Here is a 19396-nt window from a genome sequence, read left to right as displayed (position 1 = left end):
TAACTACATATGACATCATATTTCTCTATATATCCTTTTTATAAATGCTTCATCATAAATCATTTACTTTCAATACTAGCTTGTTTATCGTGCGTTGTAACTTGACTTGATTATAGCCATTCAATAGTAACAAAAGCACAATAACAAATAAAAGCAATCTGGTGGTAATGTTTTCGGTAATTTTGACCCCAGTATCTGTCGTTGATGAGACTGGTTTCTCCGTGATCGACTGGGCTGAAGGTATATTTTCTTTCCCCTCGAGCCCAAGAACTTCGATGTAGGAGTCAATATATTTATTTAGCACCTCTAACAAAATATTACAGGCGTCAATAGAACCATTTCTGCCACCATTCTCCACCATTGATTTGATCCAGCTTGAACCAGTCCATTCAACCCAGAATCCCACGGAAAATTCACATTTATTTTCATTATTCCATCTAAAAATGTATTTTAACTTTGTTGTGAATGAGTTACCACTAGGTACATCCGGCGTTCTTGTCGAATTCACAACTACAATAGTTTCTCGTGATGATAGTTGAATAATTTCATCAGATACAATGCATTTTGTTGATTTGGGCCCCGCAGGATATTTCAATGCCTTATCATAGGAATAGTTCCTGACAGGATTTTCCAAATTGAAAGGTTCGGTGGGAATATCAATATTCGACCCATCCAAAGATTCTATAAACTCGTTTAAGAAGTCACTATCATTGAAAATTATTTTATACGCTTGCATTGGTGTACAATTCAGAGTAGTTTGAAAAATAATACTTTCATTTTTATTCAGTTCAGGCAGCAAAGTTTCACTGGACTGGATTGTTTCATTTTCATCATAAAAGGGTGATGAAGTTTTGAATTGGAAACAATTTATTAATTTTGATTTGTCCGCTAATGAGCTAGATATATTTTGATCTGAGAAATCTGTCATTGAAATCTCCTTTTCCAATTCTTCTTCAGATTCAGAAGATGAATCGTCTTCATCACCTTCTTCCTCTTTAGCCAGCAGATTCCTAGACCAAACTTCTTTGATTAGATCGAAACATTTATCTCTAGAAATGAAATTATTGAATTGAAATTTATCATTTTTTGTTTCGATAGAAATAGCGTTAGGGAACAAACCCCCAGTGCTTGTCTTTTCGATGTAAGTGACTCTCTTGAATGGAATTTCGACTATTTTGGACTTCCAGCCCAGAATATTCGAAATAAAGCAAAGGTTAAACTCACTCACGTATAATCTACCTTGATAGAGGAAATCTTTACTCAGTGCACAACTAAAATCATCGATCAATTTATCATCCGAGGATCTCTGGAAAATCTTATGAAAGTCAACATTTCTGGTAATAGATGCTAAATGGTATTCTGTGTCCATGTATTTATTTTCCATGAATCGTTTTGTATCAAAATCCGGTTCTAAAGGTGTCAATTCTTTCTCATGGGCAGTAGTTGTAGTACTGGCATTACTACTGGTTGATGTATTTCTCCTCTGAATGCTACTCATTGATGTATTTCTTCTATGAGAAATAATGCTAGGTGAAGAAATAGGTTGATTCTTAATAGAATCGGTAGGTGATGCTACGGCATTTGCTGGAGAAGTTGCTGATCTCAACTTAAAAGATGATATCATATTATTTATGAATGATGGTGATGAATGTTCACTTGGAATGGTCTTGTTGATGTCCGTGTCAATAGTTAAGTCCTTTGATACATTAGTTTCATCGTTGCTTACCGGAGATGTCTCTTTATTCAAAAGTTCATCACCCAAATTTGTCTCCCCTATTTGTTTCGATAAATCGCTGTCACCACCGTCGACGGGTTCCCAAGCATCAAATTCATCAGCATCTTCTAATGTAGTGGTATTTGATTCTTCCATTGTAGCCATGCTGGGGTATCTAATTTGGATTATCTCTTAATATAAAATTCTTTGACAGTTGACCAGAAGTCTATCACTTTCTATATTCCGTTTAACTTGGAATTCGGCAATAAGCACCGTGCGCAGAATGTTCAAATAGAAAAGGTGCCATTAATCGAATATAATGATAACCCTGAACTATGACAGGCAGTATTAGTGTGGGCTGCATGAGGAGGATCAGTGTGATGGTATGAGTTGTGTAAATGTTACTAATGGTTATTTGTTGTAAGGAGAGTTGTCTTTGAAGTTGCTTCTCATGGTACTTCATTGATGCGATGACTTGCCCCGTATAATGGATGACTGGAAGTCATCGGAGTAATAAATGGTGAAGTTATGTGCACTTTTAGTGATGCAATTTTCTCTTCAGCTAGTTCTGGTACATTCTTGCCTTATTTACGTTACTGTATCAAAATTGGCTGCTTTCAATCAAATTAATTGCGTATACTATAGATCAATACTGAACTCGTGTGAGACACGTATGGCCATATAATACATGGCAATAGTATTGCAGAGGCATGTCAAACCTTATAAATTCGTAAACTTGGTTATATTTACAATCCATATCTTATTAAGAGGGGCGCATCTCTATATCCATGATTTTCTAGGGTAGGTTGAATATTGGCACCTCTTTTCTCAATTCTGTCATAAGGAACTACAAGTTTAGATATTTGAAAAAGTGAAAACTACAACTCATTCTAGCAAAACTCACTACACATAGGCAGCTGACATCGAATGCATGATGTATATAATCAAGTTGCTACTGCTCTTTTTGGTTACGCCTTTAGTGGCAGCTAAGATTCATACTTTCCATTTTACGACCTCCTGGAAATCTGTCCAGATACCAGGTATCCCACAGAATAAAAGTGTAATTACACTAAATGGTCAGTGGCCACCCCCAGCAATTCATGTAAATAAGGGTGATACTGTAGAGTTGTATTTGACAAACGGTTTCGATGACTTAACTCAAACTTCTTTGCATTTCCATGGCCTATTACAAACGCATTCCAATATAATGGACGGTCCCTCCATGATAACACAGTGCCCTATTGGTCCTGGCTCAACATTTTTCTATAACTTCACAGTTAATGAGCAAACAGGAACATATTGGTACCACGCACATAATGGAGCACAATATGGAGATGGTTTAAGAGGTCCATTTATCGTACATGATCCATCTGAACCTTTCACGTACGACGAAGAAAGGGTTGTTACCTTATCTGATCTATATTTACAAAAATATACAAAGATTCAAGACGAATTTTTAAGCCGTTACAACCCAACAGGCGCTGAACCAATACCCCAGTATTCATTAATTAACGACAGGTTGAATGACACTATACATTTTGAAGTAGGTAAAACGTATTTGCTTAGATTTATAAACATGGGCCTCTTTGTCTCTCAATATATCCAATTGGAGGATCATGAGATGACTATTGTAGAAGTTGATGGTGTTTATACTAAGCCAAATGTCACAAATACATTATATGTTGCCACAGGTCAAAGGGTCTCTGTAATAGTAAAGGCAAAAGAGGTTAATCCTCATAAAAATTTTGCCATGGTTCAAGTAATGGATGAGACTATGTTAGATGTTGTCCCTGACGACCTAGCACTTCTAACAATTAATCAAATCAGTTATAATGACAATTATAAATATCCTCAAAATCCAAATCTTGATGTTGAACAGATGAAAAGAAACTCTACAAATGATTTTTATCTAACTACCCATAAAGCAACTCCACTTTTGGATCATTACGACAGGCAGATAGTTTTGGATGTTAGAATGCAAAATTTGGGTGATGGAATAAAATATGCTTTTTTCAATAACGTATCTTACACTGCGGCCAAATTACCTGTTTTGACTACAGTATTGACATCAGGTAAATTGGCTAACGACATTAGAATATATGGCGATAATTTGAATGCATTTATCTTTGAGCCAAATGAAGTTATTGAAGTTGTTTTAAATAACTATGATACTGGGAGACACCCATTCCACTTGCATGGTCACAATTTCCAGGTAGTACAAAAATCTCCGGCATTTCATGAAGATGAGACTTTTCCAGATGAGGATCAAGATAAAATGACCGTCCCATATAACGAATCGGCGCCATTGATGAAGATGCCCAATTTGCCAATTTTGAGAGATACTGTTATCTTGGAACCTAACGGTCATGTGGTATTAAGATTTAGGGCAAGTAACCCTGGCGTATGGTTGTTTCATTGTCACTTGGATTGGCATCTACAGCAGGGGTTGGTTGCTGTATTTATTGAAGATCCATTTGCTTTACAAGAACATGAAGAATTGACTGATAACTATAAGGATGTTTGTGCTAACGTTGGTATCGCAAATAGAGGAAATGCTGCTGGTCATGATGATGATTGGTTCAACCTTGATGGATTACCAAGACAACCAGAGCCATTACCTTATGGTTTTACAACGAAAGGTTATATTGCTATGTTCATTTCAGTTGTCGTCGCTTTGATGGGACTTTGGACAATCGCAGATTATGGTTTAACAGAAATTCTCCAAGATGACGAAGCTATCTTTCTAAAGTTGAAGGCAATGATTGATCAGAGTAATAATGAATCACATTAAGTAGAAAAAAATGGTATACATATATACAATTATCATATATTCATTTAGTTAACTCTTTGCTTTTTAGATGATTCTTCCACCTTTTTTGGGACCACTAACTCATATCCAGTATCAATTTCTCCATACGTTAATGGACCAACCCATGGTTGAATGTTCCAGTTCAATTTAAACTTCAAAGATTTACCACTGAATTGTTCACTGATATCCCACACAGAATATTTAGACTTAGCCTTTTCTAAATGCAGGACTGCATCCTCCTGCTTTGTGATTATGTTATCCCAGAAAGTGACTTCATTTATAACTGTGTTTTTAGTGTTATTATATTCAGCAGTTAGATAAACGAAAACTTGTTTGGTGTTCCAATTAAACAAATTTGTAAGATCTGAATCTAAATCGAATTCCAATCTGACATTTTCTTTTGGTTTGCTGTTGATTGACCCGAAATATCTGCTGGTTCTTAAACTGAGAGATGGTTTGATACTATTTACAGTTGCAACGCCTGTATTGAACACATTGTTGGGATATATCAAATCAATGTAGGAAGTGGCTACAATGAAGGCAATTATGAAGACGCTGAAAGTAACTGCCTGATTTATTAATACCTGGAATCTCTGAGATAATGAAAACATCTTCAATGGCTCGCTTTCCTCTCTTTAACTGGATGTTTTTACTATGAAGTTGTGCAAGTGGATATTGCTCTTTTTTTTTTAGCAATATCAAAAAAAGTTGAAAGTTAGAAGATCATAAAGAATACTTTGTCACGTGTAGATGTGACTTATGGAAGCCTAAAAGATGCCAAATAAGCATTGAGAAAGATAGTTTTAGCTGTCTCTGATGACGGTTGTGGAATTGTTATTTCTTAAGAGTTATTTGTTTAGCTGTTAGACTTCTTTTTAATGTCTATGTGAAGAATTTCCGTTCATATATGTGAAGAGCCCTACTTTTAGAAATCATAAACTGCTCAACAGGTTATGCATCCTTTGGATAACTTTGCAGCCCTAATTGGTACTGAATTGATATTGCTTTCGTTATCACTTTTTCGTGGTAGGCACATTAGGGACGTTTGTGTCAATAACTGGGTGACAGTGTCATACAAATAAGAAAACGTAACATAATTCTTAGAATGAACAGGTCAATCATGTCAATATGATCGATCTATTTAGTGCCGAATTAAAGGAGAGATGTTGTTTCCCAAGAAATTGCTGGGTTTGAAAGATGAACAACCAACGTATAATCTGCGAAAGATTACATTCATTTTAGCTATTGCTGGTTTTACTATGGGATCTGAAATCACGTCATTGCCTGTATTTCTAGTTTCACCAAATTTTGTAAGATACTTTAACTACCCTTCGCCATTACAGCAGGGATTTCTCATGAGTTCTACCATTTTTGGTGGGTTTACTGGTTGCATATTATATGGTATGATGACCAAAAAATTTGGTCGAGTGGGCATACTTCAAATGGGAACAATAATCTGGTTATCAGGTAGTCTATTAGCTACTGGAGTCTTTGATTTGTGGATGATAATACTCTCTCGGTGGGTGAAAGGGATAACGATGGGGATGTATTCCATCTTATTAGTTGTTTACACAGGAGAACTTTTCCCCAATGATAGAAGAGGTAAAATTATGGCAATTATTCACTTATCATCTAGTTCTGCCATGTTATTTATGCATTACTTATCCGTATTCTCCTTAAGTATCAGGTCGCATTATTCATTTCGACTTGTTTGGGGTATTGAAACTATCCCAGCAATATTTCTCTATGTGTTTTCCATATGGCTACCTGAATCACCTCAGTGGTTAACGATTAATGGTTCATATGCTAAAGCGCAATTTATTCAAAATGAGATTGCAATCAATTATAATGAGAAGCACAAGAATAATAGGAAGCCGATTCCAATTATGAGTAAATTAGACTTAGTAGATCTACATAGTGAAGATACGGGGAAAAAATTGGAATGGAGACGAGTGCTGATGTCCATTATTTTACAATTATTAGTTCAATTTACTGGAATTAATATAATATTATATTATATCACTTATCTATGTGAAATGATTGGTATTCCAGGAAGAATCAAGTTTTTAACGGCATCTATACCATACTTTATAAATATGGTAGTATCGATATTTCCAATAACTTTTATTGATAAAGTAAGTAGAAAATTTGTGATTACAATTGGATCAGTTCTATTAAGTTTGATTATGATTAGTATTAGTATAGTAATGAAGTTTATGGGACATGAAGTCGATCCAATAAATGGGAATGAATCATTGATATGGAGTGTTAATAAACAAGGTGGTGGCATAATCATTGGATTTTGTTTTATATTTGTTGCAATATTTGCACTGACATTATCATGCATACCATGGGTTTATACCAATGAAATTCTTGGTATTGGTGTGAAGAGTAGAAGGATGTCATATGTTATGAGTATCGGTTGGTTGAGTAATTTTATAATAACGTTATTGGGGCCAATAATGATGACATATTTAAAATGGGCAACATTCTTATTATTTGGTATTGTGACTTTTTCAATTAGTGTTCTTATCTTAATAATTTTCCCTGATACTAGAAATTTAAGTCGAGAGGAGATTGATAAACTGTTTGATGGTAAAAAGAGTATCGATGATTTATTTTGTGCTGCTGGCGTTAATAATAGTAAAGAGAAATCGATCGAGCCTATTATACTGTATCGAGAAGATGGAGAAGAGATTTAGTGAGAAAAAATTATTCGAAAAAGACTACATATATATATTTATATATAAAGAGTAAGTATGTAGAGAGATACTAAATTAACAACAGTTATTAGTTGCATTAGTTAAACTTTGACCATTTAAATTTACGTTTGATTTATCATTTTGTAGATTTGAATTAGCATTTGCGTTACTACCATCTTGAATCTTTTGTTGAGCGAAACTTTCTTTGATTTGTCTTGCCATTGTTAAGAAAGCTTCTTCGACGTTAGTGGAATCTAAAGCAGAAGTTTCTAAGAAAGGCATATTATTTGATTCCGCAAATTCTTTAGCAACATCATATTCTACCATTCTTTTACCATCAAGATCACATTTGTTACCCACTAATAATTTTAATACGGCAGAGGTTGCATAACGATCAATTTCTTGTAACCACATTTTAACACCATTAAATGATTCTTGATCTGTTACGTCGTAGACGATGATAATACCGTGAGAACCACGATAATATGAAGAAGTGATTGTTCTGAATCTTTCTTGACCAGCAGTATCCCAGATTTGTAATTTGACAGTTTTACCGTCTAGTTCTATAGTTTTAATTTTGAAATCGACACCTATTGTGGAGATATAATCATTTGTGTAGGTATCATCTGAGAATCTCAGTAGTAGACATGATTTACCTACACCAGAGTTACCGATAAGTAATAATTTGAATAAATAGTCGTATTCGCTGTTCATAATGATGAAGGAGTGAGGTGAGTTGAGTTTGTAGGATGGGATATTCCCTTGGTTTTTGTTGTTCGTTGTACTATGAGATATATAGTTGGCCTTTTCTCAATCGTAAATTTATCTCTCTCTTCTTTTTTTTTTTCTTTGAAAATCGGGTTAGTTGATTTTTTATTTTTTTTTTATTTAAATTTGGTGGTGGCTGGAAAACTTTTTGTGTGTAAGAAAATATAAGAGACAGTGTGTGGTATATCAATTCTTTCTATCTGTCATATAAAGAAATAGAAATTGAAAGTTTTTGATGTTTGTTGCCACGTGACTGATTTCACTCGAGGGTACAAATCCACTTTTTTATTTTTGACTTGCCACAAAATGATATCTGTGGCATTGTCGGTTTTTCACCCCGACCCAAAAACGCTGCAGCACAATAGACAATGCCACACATGCCAAGTAGTCGTGAATTTAACGGTCGAAGCTTATCTAACCGCGGACAGGTCGCCTCCCTTCCCTTTCCCCTCTGCAATGCGCAAGATTGGGGAACTCCCCTTTCGCCAGCAAGAATTGTGAAGACAAACAACAATAAGCAACAGCTGGGCGGCAAAATTTTTGTTAGGGACACCAAACAAAAATGAAAATGAAAATAAAAATAAAAAAAATAAAACGCCGGTCCATCCGGGTAAACTTTTCAATCTTGGTTGTGGATGATGTATCGTGTAATACGGTAATCACGTGGTTTCACCCATCCCCCCACAGAGACGATCCACTACACGTCCGTTTTAGGAAATTTGCAAACATCAACCCGAGCCAAAAAAAAAAAACAAATTTCCCTTTTGGGAATGCTTCTCTCTCTCGACGAGACCAAAGAGAAAAAAAACCCATTTTGTTGATGGTGGTATGTCTCTGTAGTGTGAAACACGAAAACTTGATAAATTAAGTAGTTTTTATAATTTTTTTGTAAGACCCAAAAAAAAACAAAAATAATTTAAAGAAACAAGGTTTCATACTTTTATAGTGTCAATTCAAGTATAACAATCTACTTTTAATACTCCCCTCCCAACTATTATAATGAGAGAAATTATTCATATTTCAACAGGTCAATGTGGTAATCAAATTGGTGCTGCCTTCTGGGAAACTATATGTACAGAGCACGGTTTGGATTATAATGGTAACTATCATGGTACTAATGATTTACAAAAAAATAAACTAGGCGTCTATTTTAATGAGGCTTCTTCAGGTAAATGGGTACCAAGATCAATTAACGTCGATTTAGAACCAGGTACTATTGATGCTGTTAGAAACTCAAACATAGGTAATCTTTTCAGACCTGATAACTACATCTTCGGTCAATCTTCAGCTGGTAACGTATGGGCTAAAGGTCATTATACTGAAGGTGCAGAATTAGTCGAATCTGTCATGGATGTAATTAGAAGAGAAGCTGAATCTTGTGATTCCTTACAAGGTTTCCAAATCACTCATTCCTTAGGTGGTGGTACCGGTTCAGGTATGGGTACTCTATTAATCTCAAAAATTAGAGAAGAATTCCCAGATAGAATGATGGCTACTTTCTCAGTCTTACCTTCCCCAAAGACTTCCGATACCGTTGTAGAACCTTATAATGCAACTCTTTCAGTACATCAATTGGTTGAACATTCTGATGAAACTTTCTGTATCGATAACGAAGCCCTTTATGACATCTGTCAAAGAACTTTGAAATTATCCCAACCATCTTATGGTGATTTAAACAATTTGGTATCAAGTGTCATGTCGGGTGTAACAACTTCATTACGTTATCCAGGTCAATTGAATTCAGATTTGAGAAAACTAGCTGTAAATTTAGTCCCATTCCCAAGATTACATTTCTTTATGGTCGGTTACGCTCCATTAACTTCCATTGGTTCACAATCTTTCAGATCTTTGACCGTCCCCGAGTTGACTCAACAAATGTTCGATGCAAGAAACATGATGGCTGCATCTGATCCAAGAAAGGGTAGATACTTAACCGTTGCTGCTTTCTTCAGAGGTAACGTCTCAGTTAAAGAAGTCGAAGATGAAATGTTAAAAGTACAAACTAAAAATTCAGATTATTTCGTTGAATGGATTCCAAATAATGTACAAACTGCTGTCTGTTCTGTCGCTCCAAAGGATCTGGATATGGCTGCCACCTTCATTGGTAACTCTACCGCTATACAGGAACTATTTAAGAGAGTCGGTGACCAATTCAGCGCAATGTTTAAGAGAAAGGCTTTCTTGCATTGGTACACTAGTGAAGGAATGGACGAATTGGAATTCACTGAGGCTGAATCAAATATGAACGATTTAGTAAGTGAGTACCAACAGTATCAAGAAGCTATCGTAGAAGAAGACGGTGATATCGAATACGAAAATGATGAAGAAGTCATGCCTGAAAATTTCGAATAAATTCCATCCCCATTAAATTAACTAGAAAATATCAATATTTTCCCTCATTTTCTTTTATCCATATCTTTTTTATATTGTTCATACATAAGTTATATGTGTATATACTGTGATACCTGCTAAAAACACCCTTCCAGAATTAAAATTCTATGTACATACATATATTCATTATATTAATAATGCACTACTGTATGCTTTTTTTTTTTTTTTTTTAAAGTTGTAATATCGAGTCTATTAAAATTCCGAAAAACGATAAAATCAAATTCAAGTCAAGCTTCGAGAGAGACGTAGAACCCATATCGCTAACGATGCTTAGATCGGTCTCTACTCGATCAAATCTTCTCAAATTGAGAAACATTCGTCTAATCACGACGAAAACCCCAATTCTAAATAATGCCACCATCCCTACTTCGTCACAAATAGATTTCGTACCATTACCATACATACGAACCCAATCTGCTGAAACCAGCAAAAATAACATTACAAGTCTGAACTTCGATAACCCATTTAATAGTTCACAGACAAATGCTATGGTTACCATGAACGAGAAAAGAGACATCATGTCATTATGGTCGCTTTTGGAAGCATGCATCCAATCAAATTTCAAAGATAGAGCTTTCTCGATACTAAAATCGTTGTATTCTATAAAATCAAATAAACCGAATTTTATAGACGATTACAATTATTATTTCAATTCCATTTGTCATGAATTCACAGATATTAAATTGATGATCGCAAAATTAAATGATGATCTGAAAAACCATTTTATAGACGTTGATTATAATGATAAAACTTTGGCTATTTTAATTCATCATTCTTTAAGAATTACCAAATCAGACTCTCCAGATTTGACTGATCATATTTTGACATTCTTCAGAATGAGCATAAAAAACGTAAGAAACATCTGCTCATTTGTTGATATCCTAACTTTAAACGATTTCGAAAGGTTACATAATGACCTCCAATTGGTTAAAGGAACTGAACTCCCGAACAGTATGAAACAATTAATACTCCATAATGAAGAATTATCAGAATCTAAGAAGAATAATGGCACCGAAACTGATAGAGAACATATGAGTCTAAATACCCAAGTTAAAACGTTAGAAAAAGATGTCTCCAAATTATTGGACGTAGAGACTATCGGAATGAAAGTGGTCAAGCATACTTTGTTAGGTTTATCCTTAACAAAAGAACAAAAAGAAAAAATTTCCAGACTCTCAAGCGATTCTAATATACTAAATTTTGATGAATCTAAGACGGTAGATTTTTTCGAATTTTATAACTCTCTACCAACAGAAGAAGAACAAGCCAAATTTGAAAGTATATTGAATGAATTTAATCAAGAGAGACAGCATGCATTGGAATTGAGAGCAAGTGATGCGGCAAAAGAACGTTGGAAGCATGATTTCGAAGAAGCTAAGGCTAGAGGTGATCTTTCCATAAAGAGATCATTAAATGCAAAACTCTGGAAGTGGTATAATGCTATGTTGCCACTGCTAAAAAAGGAAATTAATTTGTGTAGAGCTGTCTCAGAAAAGTCAGCGGCTAATAAAGAAAGGCTTCCCAAGGCAGATTCAAAAAGATTGGAGTACGCTCCTTATTTAGCACTTGTGAATCCAGAGAAAATGTGTGTCATTGCCATATTAGAAATCTTAAAACTTAATTCTACAGGAGGTATCATAGAGGGGATGAGAACAGCAAGAGCTTTGATATCTGTTGGTAAGGCAATTGAAATGGAATTCAGGTCCGAACAGTTATTAAAGAATGAATCCTACATTTTTAAGGATGTCAATAAGAAGTCACCAGAATTCAAAACATATTTAAGGAAAGCCAAGAAATCGTTTAGATCGTCTAAGATTGAACAAGCTAAAATCGTTTGGCCTCAATCCATAAGAGCAAAAGTTGGATCCATCCTGGTATCCATATTAATCCATGTTGCTAAAGTTGAGATCGAAGGTATAGATCCAATAACACATCAAAAAATCTTCGGTACTGCACCTGCATTTTCTCATTCTTATCAGTACCATAATGGATCTAAATTGGGCGTTATCAGAATTCATAAATCTTTAGTACAACAGCTAGATGGGGAACGATTAATGGCATCTGTACAGCCACAATTATTACCAATGTTAGTTGAACCACGTCCATGGGTCAACTGGAAATCTGGGGGCTACTATTACACACAGTCCACCCTGGTAAGAAGCAAGGATTCACCGGAACAGATTGCCTACTTAGAAGCAGCATCAAATGTGCAGGCACTTGATAAAGTTTATGATGGTTTAAATGTTCTTGGAGATACGGCCTGGACTGTCAACAGAAGAATCTTTGAAATTATTTCAAAAGTTTGGAATAAAGGTGGTTCTTTTCTAGAAATTCCAGGTATTCAACAGGAGTCTGAGTTTCTTCCGCCCCCTCCCAAGAATGCGGACCCATCTGTCATCAACGAATGGAAGAATAAGAATAAGATTCTAGCCAACAAATATTCTTCAAATAGATCAATGAGATGTGATTTGAACTATAAACTAGAAATAGCAAGAGCATTCCTTGGAGAAAGGTTCTATTTCCCCCATAATTTGGATTTTAGGGGAAGAGCCTATCCTTTGTCGCCACATTTCAATCATCTTGGTAATGATATGAGTCGTGGCCTATTAATTTTCTGGAAGGGCAAAAGGCTTGGAAAAGAAGGATTGAGCTGGTTAAAAGTGCACTTGTCCAACCTATATGGTGTGGACAAAGTTCCTTTATTGGAAAGAGAAAATTTTATCGACGATCATTTAGAGGAAATAAAAGACTCTGCAGAAAATCCACTTAATGGCAAATATCTTTGGTGGCAAAAAGCTGATAAACCATGGCAAGCTTTGGCGACCTGTATTGAACTGAATGAAGCCCTCAAGTTAGAAAATCCTGAAGATTTCATTTCTCATCAACCAGTTCATCAAGATGGTACATGTAACGGTTTACAACATTATGCAGCCTTAGGTGGTGATATTGAAGGAGCTCAACAAGTGAACCTGGTACCTGGTGAAAAACCAAATGATGTTTACGCTCATGTGGCAAAAATTGTTCAAGGGAAATTACGTGAGACATTGCAGAAAGATCCAAACGATGAGATGGCAAAATTTTTAGTGGATAAATTAAACAGAAAAGTAGTCAAACAGACCGTCATGACACATGTTTATGGTGTTACGTTACTTGGAGCTACATTACAGATTGATAAACAACTAAATGACCTTTTCGATGATTCTAGTGATTCGATGAAATATTCTAAATATCTTGCAAGACACGTTTTTGCTGCTATTCGTGAATCCTTCGAAGGTGCACATCTTATTCAAGACTGGTTGGGTGTTTGTTCGAAGAAGCTTTCCAAGTCCATACGATTAGATGTTGATGAAAAATCCTTTAAAAACGGCAATAAGCCTGAATTTATGACTTCCGTCATTTGGACCACTCCATTAGGGTTACCTATAGTTCAACCATATCGTCAATTGAGTAAAAAACAGATAGAAACGAATTTACAAAGTGTATTCATCAGTGATCCATTCGCAGTCAATCAAGTAAATGCAAGGAGACAGAAAGCGGGCTTTCCTCCTAACTTTATCCATTCTTTAGATGCATCTCACATGCTTTTGTCAGCAAGTGAATGTCATAAAGATGGATTGGTATTTGCGTCAGTTCATGATTCTTATTGGACACATGCATGTGACGTTTCGAAGATGAACAAACATTTGCGAGAACAGTTTGTGAAACTACATGAAGTTGATTTAATTGAAAGGTTGAAGGAGGAATTTGACGAACGTTATAAAAATTACGTTGAGATTATTGAAATCAATAAATCGAGTAATCTGGCTAAAAGAATCGTAGAAGTAAGATCTGACCTATCCAAGAAATTGAGAAGAACAGTAACTTTAGCTGATGAAGTTTATTTTGAGAAACAAAGGCAAAAACTTTTAAATTCCAATTTTGAAGATGATGTGAACCGGGGTAAGAAAATGATAACCACCGTTTCGTTAATAGAAGAAGAGGAAAATTCAGCTTCATTGAAAGTAAAGCCAACAGATACTAAGAAATTATTGATCCTGGCACCGTTGAAATTACCAGATATTCCTCCAAAGGGAGATTTTGACGTTGAGAACGTCAAACAAAGCACATATTTCTTTTCTTAGAGTACATGTAAATATTAGGTATAAAAGAAATAAAAGTGTTCATTTATATAGAAGTATAAGCATAAATATATATACCCATTACATACTTTGTAATAAAAATATCAACTTGTATTAAATAATTTTGCCTTGCTTTTCGAAGCTCTCAATCAACGGTGCCAACGGTAACATTTCTTTCTTGTCAATAATGTCGAATTCTTTGACGAAACTGATAAAATGAGCGAAAAAAGAGTTCCAATGAGCTTCCAGTGACAGATGAATTATTTTATCAAAGTGATGATGGTAAATGTGGGCGAAAATTCTGAACATTTGAATCATTATCCTCTGGACATCTCTGAGAAAGACGTGAGGGAATGGGACGTTATTTTTTGTTGGAAACAAATTTTTGTCATTAACTTTGTTATTTATCCAAGTGAGGGCTAAATCAATGTATTGACTTGCGGGAAGTGAAACTTGTCTATTATTAGCATCAAGCCACAGATAATCTGTATGTGGTCCGGCATTCATGGTTGGGTAGGCATCGGGGGTAACATATTCAGCTATGACACCGTAGAACTGATTTAAGTTTGTGAAGAACTCGAAAACATTGAGTGCTATCCATTCACCTATGTCAACATATTTTGGCAATTGTACTATCGTTTTGAATGAACCTTTCACAAGTGCTGTCCTTACAAAAGGCTCACTCAGGAACATGATTTGCTGTGACGGAACTGTTGAAGAGGACGAAGATGATGCTGATATATTTTGTTGTTGTGTAAGGTTCTGTTGCTGTATTTGTTGGGCATGAGTTGTCGATGAGTAACTACTTCTAGTAGGCGATGTCTTATTACTTGCGTTATTTTTCCTTAGAGAAAGCTTTGAACTGCTATTATGAGGGCTTGAGTATATGGATGATTGGATAGTAGGAGGCGGCGTTGGGGTGAGCACAGCATTATGATTTTGATTCTTATTTTTCTTTGAATTTCTACCAAAACCTCTGTTAAAACGTGGAATAACCCAGTTGTTAGTAAAGAAATAATGGAGATACGGCCTAGTTCTTGGAGGTACTGGTTACATACTTGAAATTGAAAAAAGACATGTTTAACGCAGGTAAGATATCTTTAAATCGACCCTAAGAAAGTGGTGCTACCAGTTGATCTATTCATCAAGTTGATTAATTAACATTTTTCATATGGATCGTTCAAGATGATGTATATTGGTGGGCACTTTTATATGCAAATTTTCACAGCGTTTCCAATTCGTTTCTCGTGGAAATTTTGTTCGGATGTTGCGCCGCCGGCGAGGATATTTCTGGTCACGTGATGGCCGTTGCCACGTGACCACGAACCAACATCTTCCCTCCCAGCCAATTGCCAAGACCGTCTGTGCATCTTCTATGTATACCAACACAAGCTTGGAATGATGCAATGGTTCAGCTGAACGGCAACAGAACCCACCAGCACCTGAAATCAAACAGAGAAGCTTCACCGACAGTGCTAATCGCTCTTGCCCTCTCCTTCCAGTAGTCCATAATCTTGCTGTTGGAACTCAGAACGTCGCTGGGCTGTGCATCTGTGGCTTTCACTTTTAACTTCAGCATTTCACTTTGCTGTGTGACGCACGCCACTAGTGTAAATTCTCGTTTATGTCTTGTCTTTCCAGGCTCGTTTTTTGGTAGCGGAGGGAAATATCAATTTCAAAATCAAAATTATATACTATCTCCACAGCCATATAGGATAACTGCTACGTATAGAGGTCTGACGGTCGTGCATAAGGCTTACTTGCACATATATTATCTGTTCATATTGGAAAAGACTGTTTTGCATTAGTGATAGAATTTTCTCTCGATAATTTGTACGTTTAACAGTGGCTCTTCAACAAATTTGAAAGAAATCAGCCACTGGAGAACACTAGATAATGTCTGACTCGGATGAAGATCTAGGTTTTCAACTTAAGGGGTTGAAAATCTCCAAGTGTTTGGAGGAGGATCCTCAAGTTGCGGACGCAATGGTTGTTAATATTCCCATAAGTGCAATGGCGAATGAAATGTCTGAAGTTGACCGTACTTCACCAGACGAAAACAGTATCACAGGACAGATATCACAGGAAGCTGTTTTATTTGAAGTACGATCAAGTGACATTGCAAGTCGTCATGATGATATGTCAAGACAGGAGAATATTAATGTGGCCGGGACAAATACTCAAACCAGTAATAATGCAAAATTATCAGAAGATTCCTCCTCAGATGACGATGACTGGGACACTGTTCCAGCTATTGCGTCTTATGATGTCTACAATGATAAAGGTGAACTGGAACTGCAACCCTACCAAAGTTCTGATAATATTCAACGAAATGACACCACTACAAATAAACAGAATCCAAACATCACCTTTGGTTATACAAAAGTAGCTGGTGAAGAGCAAGCTCAAAGATCCTATAAAACTAATAAAAAAACTGCATTTTTATTCGAGCATAAAAAAGTTATGAAGAGTCTTCAAAGTACTGATAGCCTCAATGAGACCACGTTACCAACACCTCCCCCAGAAGACACTGTCGACTATGATGAGTTCGAGGATGATGTAGAACCACTAGATAATTTGACGCCAGATACTCAATTAAACATAACTAAACTCTTACTTAATGATATGGAGAAATTTGCTTACCTTGGGGCAGCAAACGTTTTAATAAATCAAATGTGCACAGATCTGGCCACTTTATGTCTTTGTGTGGACATAACATCGAACAAAAAACTAGCTAATAGATTGCACTTCACTCAAAAGGACACAGCTAATTGGAAAACGATAATTCTGAATAGATTATATGAACATCTTGACGTTACAGAGGAGGAAATCAATATGATCGAAAACTTATCCTTACATAAAATTCAATTGAACGATTTATGCAAATGTTTAAGGGTTTCACAACTTATGGAAAATCCATGGGAAGATCACGCTGGTTCCGAAGCTAGTAAAAGTGAAGAACAAGTACCACATAACAGCTCTGTAAGTGATACATCAGAAAATGAATCAAAAAGCATGTACAGTGACAAGGATAAGAAAGTTCTACATCCAGAAAATGTCAAGGATCAACATCAATTGCATGTTGATGTTGCATGGACAATCATCTGTGATCTCTTTTTGTTATTATTACAAGGTTCATCATTTGATGCAAGATCAAGGACCTTGCTAATTAGATTTGCTGAAGCTTTAAATATAACACACTTAGAGATAAACGAATTTGAAAAGAGAGTCACTGACTCTCTAGATATGGAGCAATCTGTTGATGATCAAGTTTGGGATGAACAAGATCATATGAAAAAAAGACGTAAAAGGAGAAAGAGAAAGAAGATGGCTTACGTGGGTATAGCAATGGTTGGCGGTTCACTAGTTTTAGGTCTGAGTGGTGGTCTATTGGCTCCAGTTATCGGTGCGGGTCTCGCTGCTGGACTTTCTACAATAGGTATAACAGGTGCTACAGGGTTTTTAACAGGTGCTGGTGGTACAGCTATTGTGGCCGTTTCAAGTACAGCAATCGGTGCCAATATTGGTGCAAAAGGTATGTCCAGAAGAATGGGCAGTGTAAGAACCTTTGAATTCATTCCTTTGCATAATAACCGTCGTGTCAACCTTATTTTAACCATTTCAGGGTGGATTATTGGTAACGATGATGATGTTAGACTACCATTCTCAACAGTTGATCCAGTAGAGGGAGACCTGTACTCGTTATTCTGGGAACCAGAAATGCTGAAATCCACAGGTCAAACAATCAATATCTTGGCTAGCGAAATATTTACTCAAACTCTTCAGCAAGTTTTAGGTGCTACGATATTGACGGCACTAATGTCATCTATACAATGGCCAATGGCATTATCCAAATTGGGATACATATTAGATAATCCGTGGAGTGTCTCCCTAGACAGAGCATGGGCAGCTGGTCTCATCCTTGCAGACACATTAATGACTAGAAACTTGGGACAAAGGCCAGTGACCTTAGTAGGTTTCTCTTTGGGGGCAAGAGTAATTTATTCGTGTCTTATTGAACTTTGTAAAAAGAAGGCATTGGGTTTAGTAGAGAACGTTTTTATATTCGGGACCCCAGTTGTAAGGAAAAAAGAAGAGCTGGTAATGGCGAGATCAGTAGTAAGCGGAAGATTTGTTAACGGTTATTCAGACAAGGATTGGGTTCTGGCCTATTTATTTCGCGCAACTTCAGGTGGTTTTAGTGCTGTAATGGGTATCTCACCCGTTGATGACGTAGAAGGAATCGATAATTTCAACTGTACGGAACTCGTTGATGGCCATATGGCATATCGTAAGAACATGCCAAAATTGTTGAAAGAGGTCAATATCACTGTCTTAGCTGAAGAGTTCGCTGAAATTGAAGAAACTATAGATCCAGAAGAAATAAGGAAGCAAAGGAAACTCGTGAAAGATCTTGATGCAGCTCATAAGAAACTTTCTGGTAAGAAAAAGCATCATGGATGGATGCCACAATGGATGAAACCAAAGAAATCAAAGTGGCAAAGTATGGTGGAGAAGACTGTTGAAGAAAAGGAGATAGAAGAAATTCCAACCGAGGAATTAACCTCATCTTCGACTTCAAAAACGAAAGACAATGGTATTTTCGATCATTCTGCACTGATGCAGGAGTTAGCAAACTTGAAAGCATCTTTACATGAAAAGGAAAATGAAAAGGATGATAGCGACAAAGGTAACAAAAACGGTGAGTCAACGACTACAAGTGACCACGATTATAAAGCATCGCCTAGCGGCAATAATTTCCAGCTATTAAGTGCTGGAAGAACAATTCTACCTGATGATGATGAAATGTACCGTAAGAAAAACATGGAGTTTGCATTTCCTGATGACGTTTAGGATTTTAGAACATTCACATGGCAATAGACGTAAAAAATTA

The 19396-nt window shown here is 36.1% G+C and overlaps 9 protein-coding genes across 9 annotated transcripts; 5 read left to right on the top strand and 4 right to left on the bottom strand.

The window, feature by feature from the left end:
- Positions 1 to 52: 52 nt before the first annotated feature.
- On the bottom strand, positions 53 to 1879 carry LAM5 (Lam5p; the record flags this gene model as incomplete). Its single annotated transcript, XM_003956440.1, has 1 exon — positions 53 to 1879. One exon carries the CDS (start codon positions 1877 to 1879, stop codon positions 53 to 55), a length of 1827 nt encoding a protein of 608 aa, XP_003956489.1.
- A 766-nt stretch (positions 1880 to 2645) lies between these two features.
- FET5 (ferroxidase FET5) lies at positions 2646 to 4505 on the top strand (the record flags this gene model as incomplete). Its single annotated transcript, XM_003956439.1, has 1 exon — positions 2646 to 4505. The coding sequence occupies one exon, from the start codon at positions 2646 to 2648 to the stop codon at positions 4503 to 4505; it is 1860 nt and encodes a 619-aa protein (XP_003956488.1).
- A 44-nt stretch (positions 4506 to 4549) lies between these two features.
- On the bottom strand, positions 4550 to 5134 carry SPC3 (signal peptidase complex subunit SPC3; the record flags this gene model as incomplete). The annotated part of the gene is made up of 1 exon (XM_003956438.1): positions 4550 to 5134. One exon carries the CDS (start codon positions 5132 to 5134, stop codon positions 4550 to 4552), a length of 585 nt encoding a protein of 194 aa, XP_003956487.1.
- Positions 5135 to 5686: 552 nt separating this feature from the next.
- Positions 5687 to 7225, top strand: KAFR0C03590 (uncharacterized protein; the record flags this gene model as incomplete). The annotated part of the gene is made up of 1 exon (XM_003956437.1): positions 5687 to 7225. The coding sequence occupies one exon, from the start codon at positions 5687 to 5689 to the stop codon at positions 7223 to 7225; it is 1539 nt and encodes a 512-aa protein (XP_003956486.1).
- A 75-nt stretch (positions 7226 to 7300) lies between these two features.
- On the bottom strand, positions 7301 to 7939 carry YPT1 (Rab family GTPase YPT1; the record flags this gene model as incomplete). Its single annotated transcript, XM_003956436.1, has 1 exon — positions 7301 to 7939. One exon carries the CDS (start codon positions 7937 to 7939, stop codon positions 7301 to 7303), a length of 639 nt encoding a protein of 212 aa, XP_003956485.1.
- Positions 7940 to 8992: 1053 nt separating this feature from the next.
- TUB2 (beta-tubulin) lies at positions 8993 to 10345 on the top strand (the record flags this gene model as incomplete). The annotated part of the gene is made up of 1 exon (XM_003956435.1): positions 8993 to 10345. One exon carries the CDS (start codon positions 8993 to 8995, stop codon positions 10343 to 10345), a length of 1353 nt encoding a protein of 450 aa, XP_003956484.1.
- A 305-nt stretch (positions 10346 to 10650) lies between these two features.
- On the top strand, positions 10651 to 14505 carry RPO41 (DNA-directed RNA polymerase; the record flags this gene model as incomplete). Its single annotated transcript, XM_003956434.1, has 1 exon — positions 10651 to 14505. The coding sequence occupies one exon, from the start codon at positions 10651 to 10653 to the stop codon at positions 14503 to 14505; it is 3855 nt and encodes a 1284-aa protein (XP_003956483.1).
- A 111-nt stretch (positions 14506 to 14616) lies between these two features.
- On the bottom strand, positions 14617 to 15580 carry MOB2 (Mob2p; the record flags this gene model as incomplete). Its single annotated transcript, XM_003956433.1, has 2 exons — positions 14617 to 15478; positions 15561 to 15580. 2 exons carry the CDS (start codon positions 15578 to 15580, stop codon positions 14617 to 14619), a joined length of 882 nt encoding a protein of 293 aa, XP_003956482.1.
- An 818-nt stretch (positions 15581 to 16398) lies between these two features.
- On the top strand, positions 16399 to 19356 carry MIL1 (Mil1p; the record flags this gene model as incomplete). The annotated part of the gene is made up of 1 exon (XM_003956432.1): positions 16399 to 19356. The coding sequence occupies one exon, from the start codon at positions 16399 to 16401 to the stop codon at positions 19354 to 19356; it is 2958 nt and encodes a 985-aa protein (XP_003956481.1).
- Between the last annotated feature and the right edge of the window lie 40 nt (positions 19357 to 19396).

Source organism: Kazachstania africana, chromosome 3 (assembly GCF_000304475.1).
Source record: "Kazachstania africana CBS 2517 chromosome 3, complete genome".
Taxonomy (NCBI): domain Eukaryota; kingdom Fungi; phylum Ascomycota; class Saccharomycetes; order Saccharomycetales; family Saccharomycetaceae; genus Kazachstania; species Kazachstania africana.
Note: the sequence above shows the minus strand (reverse complement) of the source record. Positions and strands in the feature narration are given on the sequence as shown.